At 37.9% G+C, this 17,750-nt stretch overlaps 1 protein-coding gene across 1 annotated transcript in view; it reads left to right on the forward strand.

Annotated features, from left to right (window-relative positions):
- The window catches only part of cabin1 (calcineurin binding protein 1), a 196,549-nt gene that overhangs the window by 12,637 nt on the left and 166,162 nt on the right, over positions 1-17,750 (forward strand). Inside the window, 9 exon segments of the mRNA XM_056464608.1 lie at positions 2,173-2,332; positions 5,096-5,226; positions 7,532-7,749; positions 8,210-8,282; positions 8,375-8,562; positions 10,375-10,506; positions 11,660-11,857; positions 15,652-15,894; positions 17,509-17,662. Of these exon segments, the coding sequence (XP_056320583.1) occupies positions 2,173-2,332; positions 5,096-5,226; positions 7,532-7,749; positions 8,210-8,282; positions 8,375-8,562; positions 10,375-10,506; positions 11,660-11,857; positions 15,652-15,894; positions 17,509-17,662 (1,497 nt within the window).

The raw sequence follows: 17,750 nt of genomic DNA on the forward strand, positions 1-17,750 counted from the left end.
AGAGAGTAAAAGTTGCTTATATTTTTAATACTCAGTACAACTACAAAATAGCCAAAAAAAATACTTAAGTAAAGTAACGAAGTCCATTTACTCAAGTACTTTACACCACTGATGTATGCACTAGTTTTATATTAGTTTATATTGGTTACGTGGCGGACATTGCGCTCTCTCACTCTCGTTAACATGCTTAAATACCTGTGCTTTATGACAATATAAAAGCTGTTTAAGTCCTTGTGTATTAGATTTAAGGTTTGGGACTCTGCTGAAGTCTGTTCTGAAAAGAAAGTGTCAGACTTGACGCCATTCGCTACGGGTTTCAATGACGCGCGACTCGCATTGACAGGTGAAAATCCGATCTACCTGCTTACACTGCAGACGCGAGGGCACAGATCCGATTCATATCAGAAAAGTTTCCACATATGAACAAGGCCGGAATCTGATTGGAGTAAATCGGAATGCATGTGATTTGTTCCTGCTTACACGTACATAGGCCATATCCGATCTGTGCCACATGGAAGGAAAAAATCGTAATCCAATAGCTCCTAGTTTGTCACGAGAGCACGAATGAAAAGTTAAGGAATTAAATAAATAAGACAATAATGTGATTACGGTGTTTACATGAGTTGCTTTTTGAATGTTTCTTTCATGATCTCGTTTTACATGTTGCACGGTTTACCGGTTGCACGGGTTGCACGGTTTACCGGTACTATGGTAGTATCGCGATACTGTGGCTCCAAAATGCTGGCGGTGCCACTGTAGTTTATAAATGGTAATATCATCATTAACGGTTATCTACAATAGATAATGTTGGATGTGGAAAAGTCACCAAAATGCTCACACGTTTGTGCAACAATAGACCATTTTATTTTAAAGAGCCCATATTATACATGAAATAGGGTCATATTTAGGTTGTAAGGGTCTCCAACAACAGTCTAATATGCATGCAAGGTCATAAAACACTTTTATGGTCTTATAATCTGCATTTATTTTTACCTAATTATCCCAGCGACTCCCATATGAATCGTTCAGCGATTCATTTGTTCCCAACCCCCTCCTCAGCGCGAAGCTAATCTGCGCTGATTGGACCGATGACAGCCTGCTGCGATTGGTCGACAACACTGACAGGCTTCAGCGCGAGACAGAGTCAAATGCCCAGCTGCTAATCAACAATATAAAAGTAGTCACAGTGCACACACGCTTTATAGTGGATTTTGGCTGCCAGTGGGTGAATGTAAATACAGACGACTAACTATTTTATTGAGCAAAAAATCCAAGAACTGGCGAGGAGATCTCCTAGCCCGTCAAAGTCTACTTGCTCTTTTCACACACACACACACACACACATATACACACGCACACACACACAGGGCCGGCGCGTCCATAGAGGAGACCTAGGGCGGCAGAACAGAGAGGGCGCGGCGCTCAGTTATATCCGCGAACCCTGTGTGTGTGTGTGTGAGACTTTTTTTCTGTTAGTGGGCGGGGCCGCAGGTTTCAAATCTCCCGGGTTTGCGCGCTACGCCACTTGTGTTTCGTAGCCGCGTCATCACGAAACACCTAATGACTCGTTATCAAGACGACTCGTTTGAAGCACTATGAGTCGACTCTTTTATAGATGAATCAATAGTTTTAAACACTGTACACTTACAGATTTAAGCCTTAGCTGGATATTTCACTTCACTTAGAGCTGTGTTACACACTACATGGAAGGGCATTTTCAAAAACCCATAATATGGGCTCTTTAATAGTTTGTGGAGCTCTTTAAGGTTCCAAGTTTTCTGATGTTTCGAACGCAGATCTGAATCAGTTCATTTCTGTTCTTCTCAATATGATTTAGTAGCTACAACAACCGCGACAATCTCTAAAAAAGAACGACTCGCAAGGTGAAATTTGGAATTACTTTGCATTGTTACCTGATAAGAAATAGATGAAAAACCCCATGTGCTGGTGTAGTGCAAACGATGAAGACCACAACTCCCATGATTCCACACATGAGTCAGTCCATCATCAAACTATGCATTTGTTTGTTGTGAATACACGCCCTCTAGTGGCGAAAATGACATACGGTTCCTTTAAAAGGAAAACTACAATTAATCTAGAAGCCCACCTTTCCCCCCCTGCTTATATAAATCAGGTATTGACGCTATAATGTCACTGTTGGTTCTTCAACAGCTCTGGATGATAAAGTGAAAAAAGGCACCAAGAGAAAGCGTGTGATCGAGGACACCGTAGAGACGGCGAAGAGACGCTCGGCACGCGTCCGCAACACCAAATGCAAGAAAGAAGAGAAGATTGACTTCCAAGAGCTCCTGCTCAAATTCCTGCCCTCCAGGTGGGTTTTATTCATCTAATCAGGGTTTTTTTCGTCCTAACCTGCTGTTACTCTATCAAACAATGCGGTAGAAGATCGATCATGTGCTTTCTATTTTTGTATTGCCTCAGTGAGTGAATCCACCCACGGTGAAAGCTCATTACGCCGAATTATGCTTCAGAAAGTGTTAGCAATAACCGTCCATATTTAGCTTTTGTTTTCTTCAAAAAGACACAGACAGAAAGTATGGGAGATATATGCACCAACTGTAGGAAACGCAGTCAGGATTATTGTAGACCGGACACACTTCAGATCACATCGTCATCGCAAAGTTTAACAAGAGTAAATGTTTATGATTGTGTGTGGTTTTAAAGTCTGCCTCAACCGGAAGTTGCTCAGACTTTTATTTCAGAAAATGATGTGCTTCAATCTGAAAATGAATATTGAGTAGGAGGGCGGGGCTTTATTTTGCGCATCATTCCCATTTCATAGGACAGTAAGGGTATTAATATGCAGTTGCTCAGGTTAACGTCAACAGAAGGACCGCCATTTTAAACGCAGAAGCAAACAATAAGACTTTGATTAAAGATTACCACAACAAGACATTGTTTTGGACTTTCACAGATTAATTATTCACTTTCAGAATAACAATATGAGCATTTTGATTTCACGTGGACTTTAAGGCCTGTTACTATGTTTAAAGCATTCGTATACAAGATATTAAAACTGTTGTAGATTTAACAAAGATGAATCGTATGTCATTATTTACACACTTGCCAGAGAGATTTTGAGCCATTGTTCTTGCAGAATAGTGGCCAGGTCATTGTTTCCTGACCCGCTCCTCCAAAACATCCCAAAGTGGCTCAATAATATTTAGATCTGGTGACTGTGCAGTCCATTAGAGTTGTTCAATAATAAGCAGGTAATACGCCACTAGTTAATAGTGAGAATTGGCCCTTAAACTAAAGTGTTACTAAAGATTTTTTCTAGCTTGTTCATGGTTTTACTTGTTTGACAGAGGAAGCAGAAGATTTTTGTAAAAAGTGGGCGGGGCCTCAGAGCCACACCCACCTATTGCATCATCAACACAATACAATCGTAGTTCAAAGGTGTTTACTACACTCTGTGTGAACTTCAAGCTCTGCTTAGATCAAAATAAAATTAGTATTAGCAGGGCTTGACACACCGCCAACCCTCCAAATGCGGGTAGATTTCACCTGTGGCGGGTTAGACAGACACCCCAACTAGCAACTTTGGCTGGTGGGAAATATTAGTTTATGACCATTTGTCAATAAGCACGCAAATATTATCTCAGAATCAAGAAGCAGCACCACTGATAAGATTTCGCACGAGCAAAAGAAAGTAGGTGAATACCGAATGAGAAGATGATGAGATACAGGCGATCCTCGCTCACTGACGAGTATGGAATGAAAGCAGGGGCGTAGCAACCGGGGGGACGGGGGGATACGTCCCCCTCACTTTTAGAGACCGACCATTTAGAAACAGGTGATTAATAATAATATGAACGTATGATCTCATACAGCCGTCCCCCCCACTTTTAAAACGTCTGCTACGCCCCTGAATGAAAGTATGACGTTTCATTTCCTTGCGCGAAGCAACCTGGAAATGCAACTGGCGCAATCGCTTCTCTATGGAATAGACTAGAAAATGCGGTGCTCATCCGTGCACAGTCCTGCTGCTTTCGCTTTAACCATTCTTTGAACAGATTATTAATAAATCTAACGTTAGCGGTGTGTGAGGGATCATCCTTTCATTATCATTACCGTTTTTTTACCGGCTTTCTTTTGCTTACAGTTATTTTTGTGGATATGATTTAATTCTCATCCTTTACAATAACCTTGCTTTAAAAGCAGATTAACTCTCCATTTATTTAGTCTAGGTGATCCTGGAGACTGGGAGCCTGGATGAACTACTATGTATAGTTTTAGATGCATGAGTGAATACTTTTTTAAATGTCAATTGTTACTTTTAAGAACATTTTTGTCGAATAAAAAACTTGTTTTGACGCGTCATTTCAAATTTGTGGCAAGGAAATACTTAGTTTGGTGTGACCAGAAAAAAATGGGGAAATCCTTAGTGCCAAGCCCTAAAAAGCCATGTGAAATAAAACTAATTCCAATGTGACGCTATGAAACCACAACCCGCGTGCTCATGTTCATTGAGCAAGTTCATACACAACACACAAATATAGTTAAAGGAACGAGAAGGCATTTGGACAAAACACAAAATTTAAATCAAGTAATTTTAGCATGCCAAAATCAAATTTATGCATATAAATATATATTTTCCCAACATCAAAATTGTAGCTAGTGAAAACGGAAGTGGCTGGTAACGATGGGAAACTACTAGCCACAGTGGCTGGTGATCAAAAAAGTTAACGTCATGCCCGAGTGTTAGTGTCATTTGGTTCGTAATGTCGCGTAGGTTTTTTTATTTTTGCTTTTGGAGTGTATTGGGGTCTTATTGGGGCATACACGTGTTTCAAATGCCTTTAGAGTCAATGGCGCCAAAGTGAGACAGTTTCTGATGGTTTGTCATTGGCGTTTTGTTAAAGGGGTGTTATTATGCTCCTTTGTTTTTAATTCAAGACTGAGTGTCCTGAGTCCAGTTTTTGTTAATATCTCTTGGCGCTATTTTTGTGTGGACTCAAAATAGCAAAGTACAACAAAATGACAAAGGAACAATATTTCTGAAGCGAATTGAAAGTGTAAAAACTCTTACGGTACCAGAAGGTCGTGTTAACATCATGATTTTTATTTCCAGATTAAAAAAGTTTGAAGATGACGAAGATGAGGAGAGTCTCAGTAATATGGATTCTCAGTGTGGCATCAAACCCGATTCCCAGTCCAACCGTGGATCCAACTCCTCTGATTATATTGTTTCTATGGAGTCAGGTACAGAAACCGAGGCATTCACAGGTCTCCCACGCTTCTTGAAAACACTTGAATTTCAGCCATAAGCAATCGAGGCCTGGAAAGTACTTAAAGGGCCACGAAACACCAAAACACATTTTTTGAGATGTCGATATACGTGTCATCTATGCTATAAACACTATTAGGACACATATATTCCTCAAAAAAAGTGAAAATAGGTGGTTTTTGCGTTATTTTGAGCAAATTCGTTCTTTCGGTTTGAAACGAATTTTTGAAGCTGCATCACGGTAATGAGATCCTTCTGTGTATTCCTGCATGGAGAGTGGATATCTCTACCTGCGAGTACATTGTGACCTCTCTGAGCGTGCAGCATTAATTCATGAGTAAGACTTGGTTCAAACCAATCAGCGCGCTCTATTGTGAATGAGGTGCAACTTCATTAATATGCATGATAGCTTCGAAGAATGTTTTTACCTGTTACAGTGTTGTCGGCAGAGAGACGCCATGTTGTGTTGCCAAAACAAGTGGAAGAACAAGAATTTGGAGACACGGGTCGTCAGTGTTGTTTATGAATGTGCTGCAACGAAGGCTTTTGTTTTCATTTCCCCCCTATGAGAGCGCAGCTGGACTCACGTGTGGATTACACACGTATATGTGTATGTAAGGAACGTTTTTTACCCGAGAGCTTTTCGCATCTGGAAATGGTGAAATCCGGATTTGCCGCTCGTCACCTTTTAAAAAAAGATGCGGGTCCAGGTGGTGTTGATTGTTCTGTCTCTACAGATTTGGTAAGTGCGTGTGATCGGTGTTCTTTGTCAAAGTTAGTTCGTATCGTCAGCAGTACTCTTTCAGTTTTTAAAGACAGACCTTAGTCAAAATGATTTAGTTACTAAGTTAACAGTACGTTAATACCACTGCAGTATGATAGTACGATATTATGGACTGAAAGATCCGCTGTAAATGCTGCTCTCCGAGTGTAAACACCTAAATCAAACTATTACTGTCGTGTAGAATTTTCACTGCATTTTGTGACAGGATTTATTATATATACTATTTAGTATATTATTATACGCACATGGCTTTCTGACGCTACCTACCCAGTGCATCGGTAGGTTTTTTTTCTTCTCTCATTCGCCGAGCGGTATCAAACATTCCATTAAAACTTCACTCTTCCAGCAGTTCTTCGCTTGCTATACCATGTTTGTCATGGGGGGCATGCATGAAATGTTCCTGAATGAAAGTGAAAGTGCCAAACTGCAGTTAATTCCACAAATTAATAATTTGGCAAATAATTCGATGACTGTCGTCCATGTAAACACAGTCACTGTCTTTCTCCCCTGCGTCTGCGTTTGTTTTGCCTCTGTGGAAAATCAGCGTGTGCTCAAACAGAAACTCCCATTTTTATGCAAAACCTTCCCTCTTTCCCTCCCCAGACACTCCCACCTAAACAGAGCTGGACACACCCACTCTCCTGACTTTTTAAACTAGAGGTGTGAAAACACCCTGCTGAGACGGGGGTTTCGTGACCCTTTAAAAACAAACATAGGTCCTCGAAAGTGCTTGAATTAAATGTGAAATAAAATTTGTTTATGGTGTTATTTCAACAACTGTACTCAATTGTCAAAACTGAACTGACAAATTCTTAAAATAAAAATCTAAAATTTAAATCTTGCACAATAAGACTGACAAATAATGCACCTTTTATCAATATTTCAGAAACTGCATTTGAATATAACCAGAAAATAAATTGAATTAAAGTCGTTTGAACAGTTTTCAAAATTACTCTGACATTTGTAAGGTAAATATTAAGGGAATTTCGAGAGGAGCACGTGATATGATTGAGCACGTCTGGCCACTCATCTGTTATCAGTAATAATCCAATCAGAGTGATCCTAGTTTACTATAAATGGATCATTTTCTTCCTACTGCTCTATCTTCGTTTGGAAGAATCTCCCTTCCACCCCATCTCCTCCCTTTTTTCCCTTATCTAAAGGCGGAGCTCTCGAGACCTACCTGATCTCGGATCTCCTGATATGCTTATCGACCGGGCGGGAGCCCTGCGCTCAAATATCTCCGAGCTCAGGGTTCTCTCCCGGGACAGCTTGCCAAACCTGCTTTAAACGCCAAGCATATCTAAGTGGGAACTCTTGAAATGGTAAGTGCGGTAAGGCACTACATATGCTGGGGTGTGAATTACAAAAGTGCTTGATTTAAAATGAATGGTGCTATAAAAAGTCCTTGAATCTGTTGTTTATGAAAGTGTGGGAACCCTGATTTATTCACTGCTTCATTTCTTTCTGCACTCCTTTTTTTGGTGGTTGATCAGAGCGCAGTGAAGTGCATGCGTTCCTGATGGCGAATATGCAGAATGGCGGGATCCTGGAGCTGATGATATACTATCTGAAGGCGGTGGGGCAGAAGTTTCTGGAGGAATGGCCTGCGGGTCTTTCTGGAGTGGTGTTGGATCTGTTCAACTGCTGGAGGAAACACAGCGCTGGACTGCCCAACCCGCTGCTCAGAGACTCCAGCAACAAACACATCAAGGTGAGCAAAACAGAACCAGCTCCTTATTGAGTGTTTTGGGCATTTATCGCACATAACGCAGGACTCGAGCGAATCATGCGAGTTGATGAAACTTTGAAGGATCTGATAGAGCCAGAAACAGCACAGAACGCCATTTTTCTGCCATCTATAGCACGTAAAGCACAGCTACCCTCTCAACAAGATCCATTTTGCAATGGCACTGGAGTGATTTCGCATCTGTTGTGAAGCGATCTACACTCTCGAATGAAGTGGGTAAAATCAAAATGTTCAATCGTCTAATTACATGCAAATATCACGATTTATAATATCACCTTTATTATAATATTTATAATATCAAATATCACCTCTGATTATACTTTAAAAATGCAACAAAAATCGCCTTAAAAAATGCAAGTAATAGATGTTCGCAGTCCACAGTTGTGTTGCTGAGTCAGCTGTAATGTATCATACTGTGTCACAGGAAATGATGCAGATGAGTCTGGGCTGTCTGGAGCTGCAGCTGGAGCAGAAATCTATGATGAAGGGCAAGAACGGTAAGAGCATCACTCAGACACTCACATACGCAGATATTATTTCACAAACCACGAGCCCTCATCACACAAACGTCTAAATTTGTGAATTCCAGCGTCTCAGAGAAAAACCATGTCTGCGTCTGGAAGGGATTGTGGGGATTTGGACAGTCCAGAGACGCGCTTTCAGGCGGATTTGTTCCTGCTGACCATGGCCTCCTCTCAGAAAGACCTGTTTGAAGACCGCTGGCTCTCGTTCGCCGTCAGAGTTCACTGGCTTAAAGCACGACACCTCGCATTTCAGGCAAGACAAACCCATTAAGTTATCAGACACGCGGACAGATTTTTATGATGCATGAATTATATGGTTAGCAATGCACAGATTATTAATTTTTCCTGCTGAAAGGAAAATCCCAGTAGTGTTCAGTGTACTGGTTTTGCTCTCCCACCAGCCATAGTGAGAGCACGGTGTGAAGTAGGACTTGGCGATTTGTAAAAGCATGCAAAGCAAAGCATGGTGTGTTTTAAAGTAAATCTCCTCCAAAAGCCAGAGGGCGCTACAAATCTGTTCAAATACACACAAAGAAACTCAGGAAATCCCCTGGGAATTTGTCAAATAAACTGAAGATTCAGCTGCTTTCACTGATTTATCATGACTAATTAACACAAATGTCATAGTAGGGTTTATTTTAAACCCTCGACTGTAGTTAAAAACATGTTACAACCTAAAACATCTCACAAACTTAACATTTAATGTTTTAAGCCATGAAGGTAACATGGTAATTTATGCTAGCAAACATCTTGATTTGATAGAAACATGTTTAATATTAAAAACATGCTAGCAACAGCATAACTTGATAGCCATGTGTTAGTTTGTTTGTGCCGTTCTAGAAACTTTTATTTACATTAACAAAATGTTAAGAAGTCTGTAGACATGTTAGCAATGTGATGGTAAGTCATGTTAACAATGTGTTAATCTAGAAATGTGCCAGTTGGCGCTAATAAAATGTTAAAACATGGCAACAACACATTAATTCATGTTAACAACATATTTAACATGCTAGGTATGCTAGATTTTATTGCGGCATGTAAAAATCTTAGCCATGTATTAAAAAGTGCTTGAAACATGTCAACAATTAGAACCATGCTAGCAACATGCTAAAATATGTGACAAACATGTTAAAACATTTTAATATTTTTAAACATGAAAGTAACATGATAATTTGTGCTAGCAACCGTCTTGATTTATATTGAAAATATGCTAGCCATGCTAGAAACTTTAATTACATTAACAAAGTGTTTAAAAGGTTTTAGGCATGTTAAAACTTGATAAAACATGTTAGAAACATGCTAGCAACAGTCATGTTAATAATGTGTTAATCATACTAGAAACATGTTAGAAATGTGCCAGTTGATGCTAACAAAATGTTAAAACAGGAATATTAAACATGTTAAACCATGGCAACAACAGATTATTGCATGTTAACATGTTTTACACGCTAAATCATGTAACGTAAAAAAGTTAGCCATGTATTAAAATGTGCCAGAAACATGCCAACAATGAGAACTATACTAGCAACAGGCTAAAATATGTAAAAACAAATGTAAATATTTCAAAACATATTAAAAGGGTAATTTATGCTAAAATGTGCTGGAAACATGTTAGCGACTACATATTAGAATCATGTTAATTCATGCTAACAACGTGTTAACCATGTTAGAAACTCATTATAAAATGTTAATGTTATGTACTAAGCATCCTAGGTTAAGGTTATAGCTTACAAAAAGCTTTTAAACCTTCAGGCAAGGCTTTCTCAGGCCAACATCAAACACTAGTGTAGCGTAAAAGACAAAAGTATGATTTAATTTCGCTTTAAAATTCAAACAATTAAAGAACATTTAATGCTTAATGACTCCAGCAAAACATGCTGCTGGTTTCCACAGCATCTCATGAATCAATAAACCAAGAGACTCAAAAATTAAAAACCACACAAGTGTAAATTAAACCCTTATAATAGACACATTTGATAGTCTTTATTAATTATAGATATGAGAAATGATGATTGTATTTTTTTACTCTGTTTATAAGCATGTGTGTGTTGATGTGGTGTTTTAGGGTGACATGGAGGAGGCGCTGGAGTGTTATGACATGTGTGTCGGACTGCTGAAAGGTCAGTCAAGTGAAAACGACAAAATCGCCATCCATCTTCCCAACCTCAGTGTGGACAATAGCATCTCTATTGAAGAGGTACAGCACATACTGCTACACGGCTACATAATTGGGGATATTTTACCCAAATTTACTCACTATGAAGTGGTTCCACACCTTTATGAGTTTCATTTTCTGCTGAACACAAAATAAGTTATTTTGAAGAATGTTAGACACCTGTAACCATTGACTTCCATAGTAGGAAAAAAAACAAATACTATTGAAGTCAATGGATTTTCTTTTTTTTTTAATTAAATATCTCTTGTGTTCACCAGAAAACGAAACTCAAACAGGTTCGGAACAAGTTAAAGGGACAGTTCACCCATAACTGAAAATTAAGTCACCATTTACTCACCCTCAAGTGGTTTCTAACCTTTATGAGTTTTCTTTTAAACACAAAAGATATTTTGAAAAATGTTGGAAAATCTGTATCCATTGACTTCCATAGTAGGTAAACAAACACTATGGAAGTCAATGGTTTCAGGTTTCCATCATTTTTCAAAATAACTTCTTTTGTGTTGAACAGAAGAAACAAACTCAAACATGTTTGTGACAAGGTTGTCAGTATTTTCAGTTTTGGGTGAACTGTCCCTTTAAATGGGACCTATTATGCAAAAATCACTTTTCTCAGTGGTTTAAACACAGTTGTGTAGCCACAGTCTATGAGTACAACCAGTTTCTAATTGTGAAAAATTATTAATTTAATTTTTTGTGATCATTCTTCATTAAAACAGTCTGCAGAAACACTTTGATTGACATTCTCCCATTGTACAAGTCATCAAAGGGGGAAAGCCCCGCCCACTAGCGACCATCTCTCCTTCATTAGCATAGGACGGTTGGTCTTGTTTTTAAATCGTCCACTATGCTGACACATAGGCATTTGTAGCTCCGCCCTTTTCTGAAAAGTGCACAATCTCATTTGACTTTAAAGCGACAGTCACCAAAACCCCACACTTAGTATCAAAGCCTAAAAGGGTTACTTTCAGAGAGTTATAAAACATTATTTGGGTGGTATTTTGAGTCGAAACGCACACACTAGGGACATCAGAGACTTATTTTACATCTTGTTCATAATAGGACCCCTTTAATGTGTCATAACAGGGGCACTTTAAAAGAGCAAGTGTCCATTTTTGATATAATGGGCTATCTATGTTTAGACAAATATCAGGTGATTTCTTCTTGCCTTGTTTAGATTGAGAAGAAGCTGAAGTCTCTGGAGCGCTGTCAGTCTCTAGAGGAGATCCAGAAGCTGTTTGACGCAGGAGATTATCAGTCTGTGGTGCGTTTGCTGCAGCCCACGCTGAGCTTCGGCCACGGAGCCACTCGACTCAAACCTCTGGACTACATCAGCTCTGCTCCTGAGAGGCCGGCTCAGCTGCTTCTGCTGCAGGTACAGCAAAAACTCTTGAATCTAGAGCGTTATCTAGACTACTATATTTACTTGTCTAGAAAATACTTCTTGATTTAAGACTTTTTGGATGCCACTTGATGTTAAGTGGCCTTAAAGGTCTTTGAAATGTGCAGTTTTTATTCGACGTTTGACATATTCTCATCTGAAACATGAAGAGAGGGCGGGACAGAGTAGCTCTTCCCCTTAAAAATAAACAGCCAATAACATTTAGTTTTTATCACAGCCCTGTCAGTGAGAGTGGTTGAGCTCAAGCACATCAAATGAAGAAGGGGGTGGGGCATGTCAGACACTAGATAGCATTTGATTGGTCAAGATTTGATAAAAAACTGAAGTATGAGGTGACGTGAAAACAATTGTTGATCTATTTAGACAGAAGTTTTAAAGGGGTGGTCCAGAGTGTATTTTTAAGGCTTGGTCCTGTTTATGGGGTGCAAAGCAATGTGTGCTCATGCTTCATTTAATATCATATATCGTACTTTAATTATATACAGCTACTCAGCCTACATAAAAACGACTGTCATATTTCCTAGTTCCTCTGAAAGCCCGCCCTCAAGAGGCTCTGATTGGTCAGCTAACATAATGTGCTTTGATTCGCGGATCAGCTCCACATCACTGGAAACGCCATGCCTCTACTAGCATGTGCTTTGCCCTTGTGTAAATACACTGTCAGTCAGAGTAGCTGTTAGCCGTATCAGTTTGAGCCTGAATCACACAGAAAATGACACAGAGGACACTGCTGAACCTCACGCCTGCTCTCTAAAATAACATCTGACAAGTGTCTTTCACATATTTTCGGAATTAGCATGTGTAAGTAATATGAAACCTATTCTTCGAGTTTGTTATTTGAGATGTAGAACGCAGGGAAAGCGTCCGCATAGAGAGACACTGCAGCACTGGTGAAGATTGTAGGTGTTTACAGCGGTTTAACGGATAAATTAGAAGTTTTAGTTAAATTGTTAACTGTGCCAAACAGCATTTCCTGTTGTTTACATCCTTGTTTACGTCCTTGCTACAACATACCTTTAACATTAGACGCTGTGCACGTCATAGATCAATGTGAACAAATAAAAACACTTACAGGTTGCGGCTCAGAATCCACAGCTTCGTCTATTATGGTTGGAGCTGCTTCTTCTCTGAGGAGTTTTTAGCCAAATCCAGCACTGAACTGTGAGAGATTCTGGAAGCTATCCTTTGTCAAATACTAGCTATATTTTTTAAATAATTCTCTGGAACATAATTAAAATTAAACCGTAAGCACTTCTCTCTTTGTATCCTGTCCTTTGTAAGCTTAAATACAGACACAGAATAAGCTCTGTGGAAATAGCACCGTTTGGACGCCATTTTAGCTTTCTCTGCTATAACACTAAAGAGCCTCTGGCCACGCCTCTCTGCTGCGCAGGGTGTATGCGCGTTGAATGCGCGTAACCTGAAAGGTTTATGATCTCACTAACACGGATGTGTTTTTTTGTAGTCCCCAAAATTCGGTCACTGTAGGCTTTGCTAATTCTGTAAAAGCGAATGTCTCCCTTTGCATTGAACTTTGAGCGTCTTACATTCAGAGATGTTGTATATGTTCACACAGCTACAGTACACATGAACTAAAGTTTAAAATGTGATATCTTAGTGGACCAGCCCTTTAAATGAGATTTTTAAAATTTAAGTTTAAAGTCCTTATAGATTAATATCAGTAACATCAAAAAGTTTATTATATATACACATTTTTCTCTCGATATGGCCGACCCTAATGTAGAGTATTAATATTTATTTCATCGGGTCTTGAAAAGGTCTTAAAGAGTCATTAAACTGATTGTAAACGACACAAAAAAATTTAGTTTTCTGTTTGTTCAAACTACTTATTTAAAATGAACTGAAACAACACAATTCTTGGGTATTTTTGGAGCAACTTAATTGTTTTATGTTTAATCTACTTAATTTTTTAAAAACAGGTAAGTCAATTTAATCAATTTGTGTTGGAACAACATGAAGCAATTGTGTGGAATTTTTTACAATGAATGTGCACTCACTGAAAAAAGTGTTGCATGCAAAACTGTTGTAAACTATTTATTTGTGTTGAATTTAAACAAACAAATTAAATTGAGCAATGTTCAACTTAATTTGTTTGTTTAAATTCAGCCCAAATAAATTGTTTACAACCACTTAACGTAAAAAAAATTGAGTAAGTCCAAGGAATCATCTTTGAATAATTTTTTTCAGTGTAACCCTGTTTTTGCAGAACACTTTCTGCATGTATAATGCATTATGACAGTATTACTAATGCATTATGAATATTTTATAATGCCTGATATTTATTTATTATGGAGGAGTAATGTGCAGTCAGCTGGTCATTAATGCAAAATAAGTCCTTCATGAAGATTCAAGAGTCATCCACTTGACTTCAGATGTCTTGATCACTCTGTCAGGGGCTTTATTTATTTATTTACTTATTTTTGTGATAATGTCTGGCTGACTGAATGACCTCATGAACAGAATAATAAATTAAAAACATGATAATTGATGTTGTTTTATGTGTTCGGAAGTGTTGGGCTTTGTAAACGAGGGCTTATTTAATGGAAGACACTAAGTTCAGTAGAGCTGTGGTGAAAAATTGATTGAAATGGATGCTGCGTCAATTTGGTTATTTTCAAAATGCATCGATATTTTCTCTTGAATCGATTCGAAACTTTTTTAACAGCAGATGGCGCTCTAGACTAGTTTTTATAAGCAGACCGTGCTCAAGGCTAGTTTTTAACAGCAGACCGCACTCTAGGCTAGTTTATAACAGCAGATGGCACTCTAGGCTAGTTTTTATCAGCAGACCGTGCTCTAGGCTAGTTTATGACAGCAGATGGGGCTTTAGGCTCGTTTTTAACCGCAAATGACGCTCTAGGCTAGTTTTTAACAGCAGACGGCACTCTAAGCTAGTTTTTAACAGTGGATGGTGCGCTAGGCTAGTTTTTAACAGCAGGCCGCGCTCTAGGCTAGTTTTTAACCGCATATGTCGCTCTAGGCTAGTTTTTAACAGCAGACGGCACTCTAAGCTAGTTTTTAACAGCGGATGGCGCTCTAGGCTAGTTTTTAACAGATGGCGCTCTAGGCAAATTTTTAACAGCAGACGGCGCTCTAGGCTAGTTTTTAACAGCGGATGGTGCTCTAGGCTAGTTTTTAACAGCAGATGGCGCTCTAGGCTAGTTTTTTATTAATTAATTCATTAATTTTTAATTAATTAATACGCATTGGACTTAGTGTGCAAAATTTGTTGACATGATGAATTTTTCACATATGAATACATATGAATTTTGGCTAATATTCAGATTAACTTTCACAGTAGTACATTCCATTTTTAAAATATTGATGGAAAGGGAATAATAACATTGAAAATTGTAATATTATTGTATTCATGATCAAAAGTGAATACTGTAGATCACTTTTGAATGGCATTATAATCCACTACAATGCGTATAATTATGCATTATGAATACCTATATAATGCAGTTCATACAGGCTTCAATTAAAGCATGATGTATAGTCTCATACACTACAGTAATATTTTCCTCACAGACAGCAGATTCAGATCACAGCTCCAAATGATAGAGCGGCATGTTAAAAGCCAGTTATTACCAGAATAATGACTAGCTTTACTCCATGTGTGCAATATCCCATTTGTCTTAAATGAGGTGCGCCTGACTGAACGTCCCGTAAACCCTCAATTCTGCAAAAGTGTGTTGTTTTTCAGACACTTAACCTGTTAACCCCACATCCATCTTTCTCTGCAGAGTTCCCTGCTGCGTCAGAAAGACTTCAGCTCCTGCCTGGAAACGTCTGAAGTGTCTCTCAATGAGGCCTTGCAGCACTTGAACTCTGCTTTACCCAGCAGCCCCTCTGCTAAGGAAGAGTGGATTTCCACCATCACGGCTCTTCTGAAAGGCATCGAAAGCTGCATTACTGATAAGCCCGAGCTGCTCAGCCAAACGCCACGATCCGTTAATCTGCCACGGCTTGCTAACAACCTCATCCAGGTCAGAGTGGGCTTGTGGTAAACATGCTTACACACACATACAGTGGTGGAAAGTGTACAGAAAAAGCACATTCAATTAAAAGTACCAATAATTGCCAAAACACTTGGTTGTAGTAGATTAAAAATATCTGTAGTAAACACTACTCAAATTTTGAGTAAAAAGTAGCCCTTCTAAAAGTACTAATAAGTAGTGGTGTAACGGCACATTACAAATCTCATGGTTCAAATCATTCTAAGGTAAAACTACCGATAAGTACTTAAGTAAAAGGAAAATATTAGGAAAAATAAAAAAATATCGGTGTAAAAGTACCGATAAGTACTTAAGTAAAAGAAAATTATCGAAAAAAATGTAAAATATCGGAGTAAAAGTACCGATAAGTACTTAAGTAAAAGAAAAATGTCAGAAAAAATTGAAAAATATCGGAGTAAAAGTACCGATAAGTACTTAAGTAAAAGAAAAATATCGGAAAAATAGGAAAATATCGAAGTAAAAGTACCGATAAGTACTTAAGTAAAAGAAAAATATCGGAAAAAATAGGAAAATATCGAAGTAAAAGTACCGATAAGTACTTAAGTAAAAGAAAAATGTCGGAAAAAATAGGAAAATATCGAAGTAAAAGTACCGATAAGTACTTAAGAGAAAAATATCGGAAAAAAGGGAAAATATTGGAGTAAAAGTACCGATAAGTACTTAAGTAAAAGAAAAATATCAGAAAAAATTGAAAAATATCGAAGTAAAAGTACCGATAAGTACTTAAGTAAAACAAAAATATCGGAAAAAAATAGGAAAATATCAAAGTAAAGGTACCGATAAGTACTTAAGTAAAAGAAAATATTAGAATAAAGTTGGATAATATCGGAAAAAATAAGAAAATATTGGTGTAAAAATACAGATACGTATTTAAATAAAAGGAAAATATCAGAAAAAGGAAAAAATAGGATTTTTTTTTTTGTAAAAGTACCGATAAGTATTTAAATAAAAGGAAAATATTGGAAAAAAGGAGAAAATAGGAAAATATTGGTATAAAAGTATCGATACATATTTAAATAAAAGGAAAATATCGAAAAAACTGAAAAAATAGAAAAATATTGGAGTTAAAGCAAAATATCAGAAAAAATAGGAAAATATCGAAGTAAAAGGAAAATATCAGAAACAAATAGAAAAAATATGGGTGTAAAGGGAAAATATCTGAAGAAATAGCAAAAATATTGGTGTAAAAGGAAAATATCTGAAGAAATAGCAAAAATATTGGTGTAAAAGGAAAATATCTGAAGAAAGGAGAAAATAAGAAAATATCGTAGTAAAAGGACCGATAAGTGCTTAGGTAAAACTAGGGCAAGGCAAGTTTATTTATTTAGCATATTTCATACACAATGATAATTCGTAGTGCTTTCCATAAACAAGAATAAAGGAAACATAAAGTACAAGAATAATAAATAATCACAGTCCCAAATTTTTTCACAAGAACACATTATTAATTCTACTTAGTAATGTAGGGTTCCTGAGAAAAACTACTCGCAGTAATTCCAATATTTGTAATTTGTTACTTCACACCACTGTTCAGAATCGCTTATCTCATGAACTGCGATGTTTGTGTGTGTGTGTGTTCTCCAGTTAATCGCCAGCAGCATGGTCTTACCCGATGACCCCAAAGAGGCTCATTTCTCATCTCTGCTGCCTTGGATTCTGCTGTATCACCTCATCAAGCAGGAAGAAGCGGCGTTTGACTGCATGCTGCGGCAGCACATCGCAGACGAGGAGGACGAAGGTATCAGTCAACTAAAATAACATTCAAGAGCTGTCTTATAATGGACCAGAAATATAAATCTACTTCTTCTGTTCTGTTTGTATATATT

The sequence above is a fragment of the Danio aesculapii genome, chromosome 8, assembly GCF_903798145.1.
Source record: "Danio aesculapii chromosome 8, fDanAes4.1, whole genome shotgun sequence".
Classification (NCBI taxonomy): Eukaryota; Metazoa; Chordata; class Actinopteri; order Cypriniformes; family Danionidae; genus Danio; species Danio aesculapii.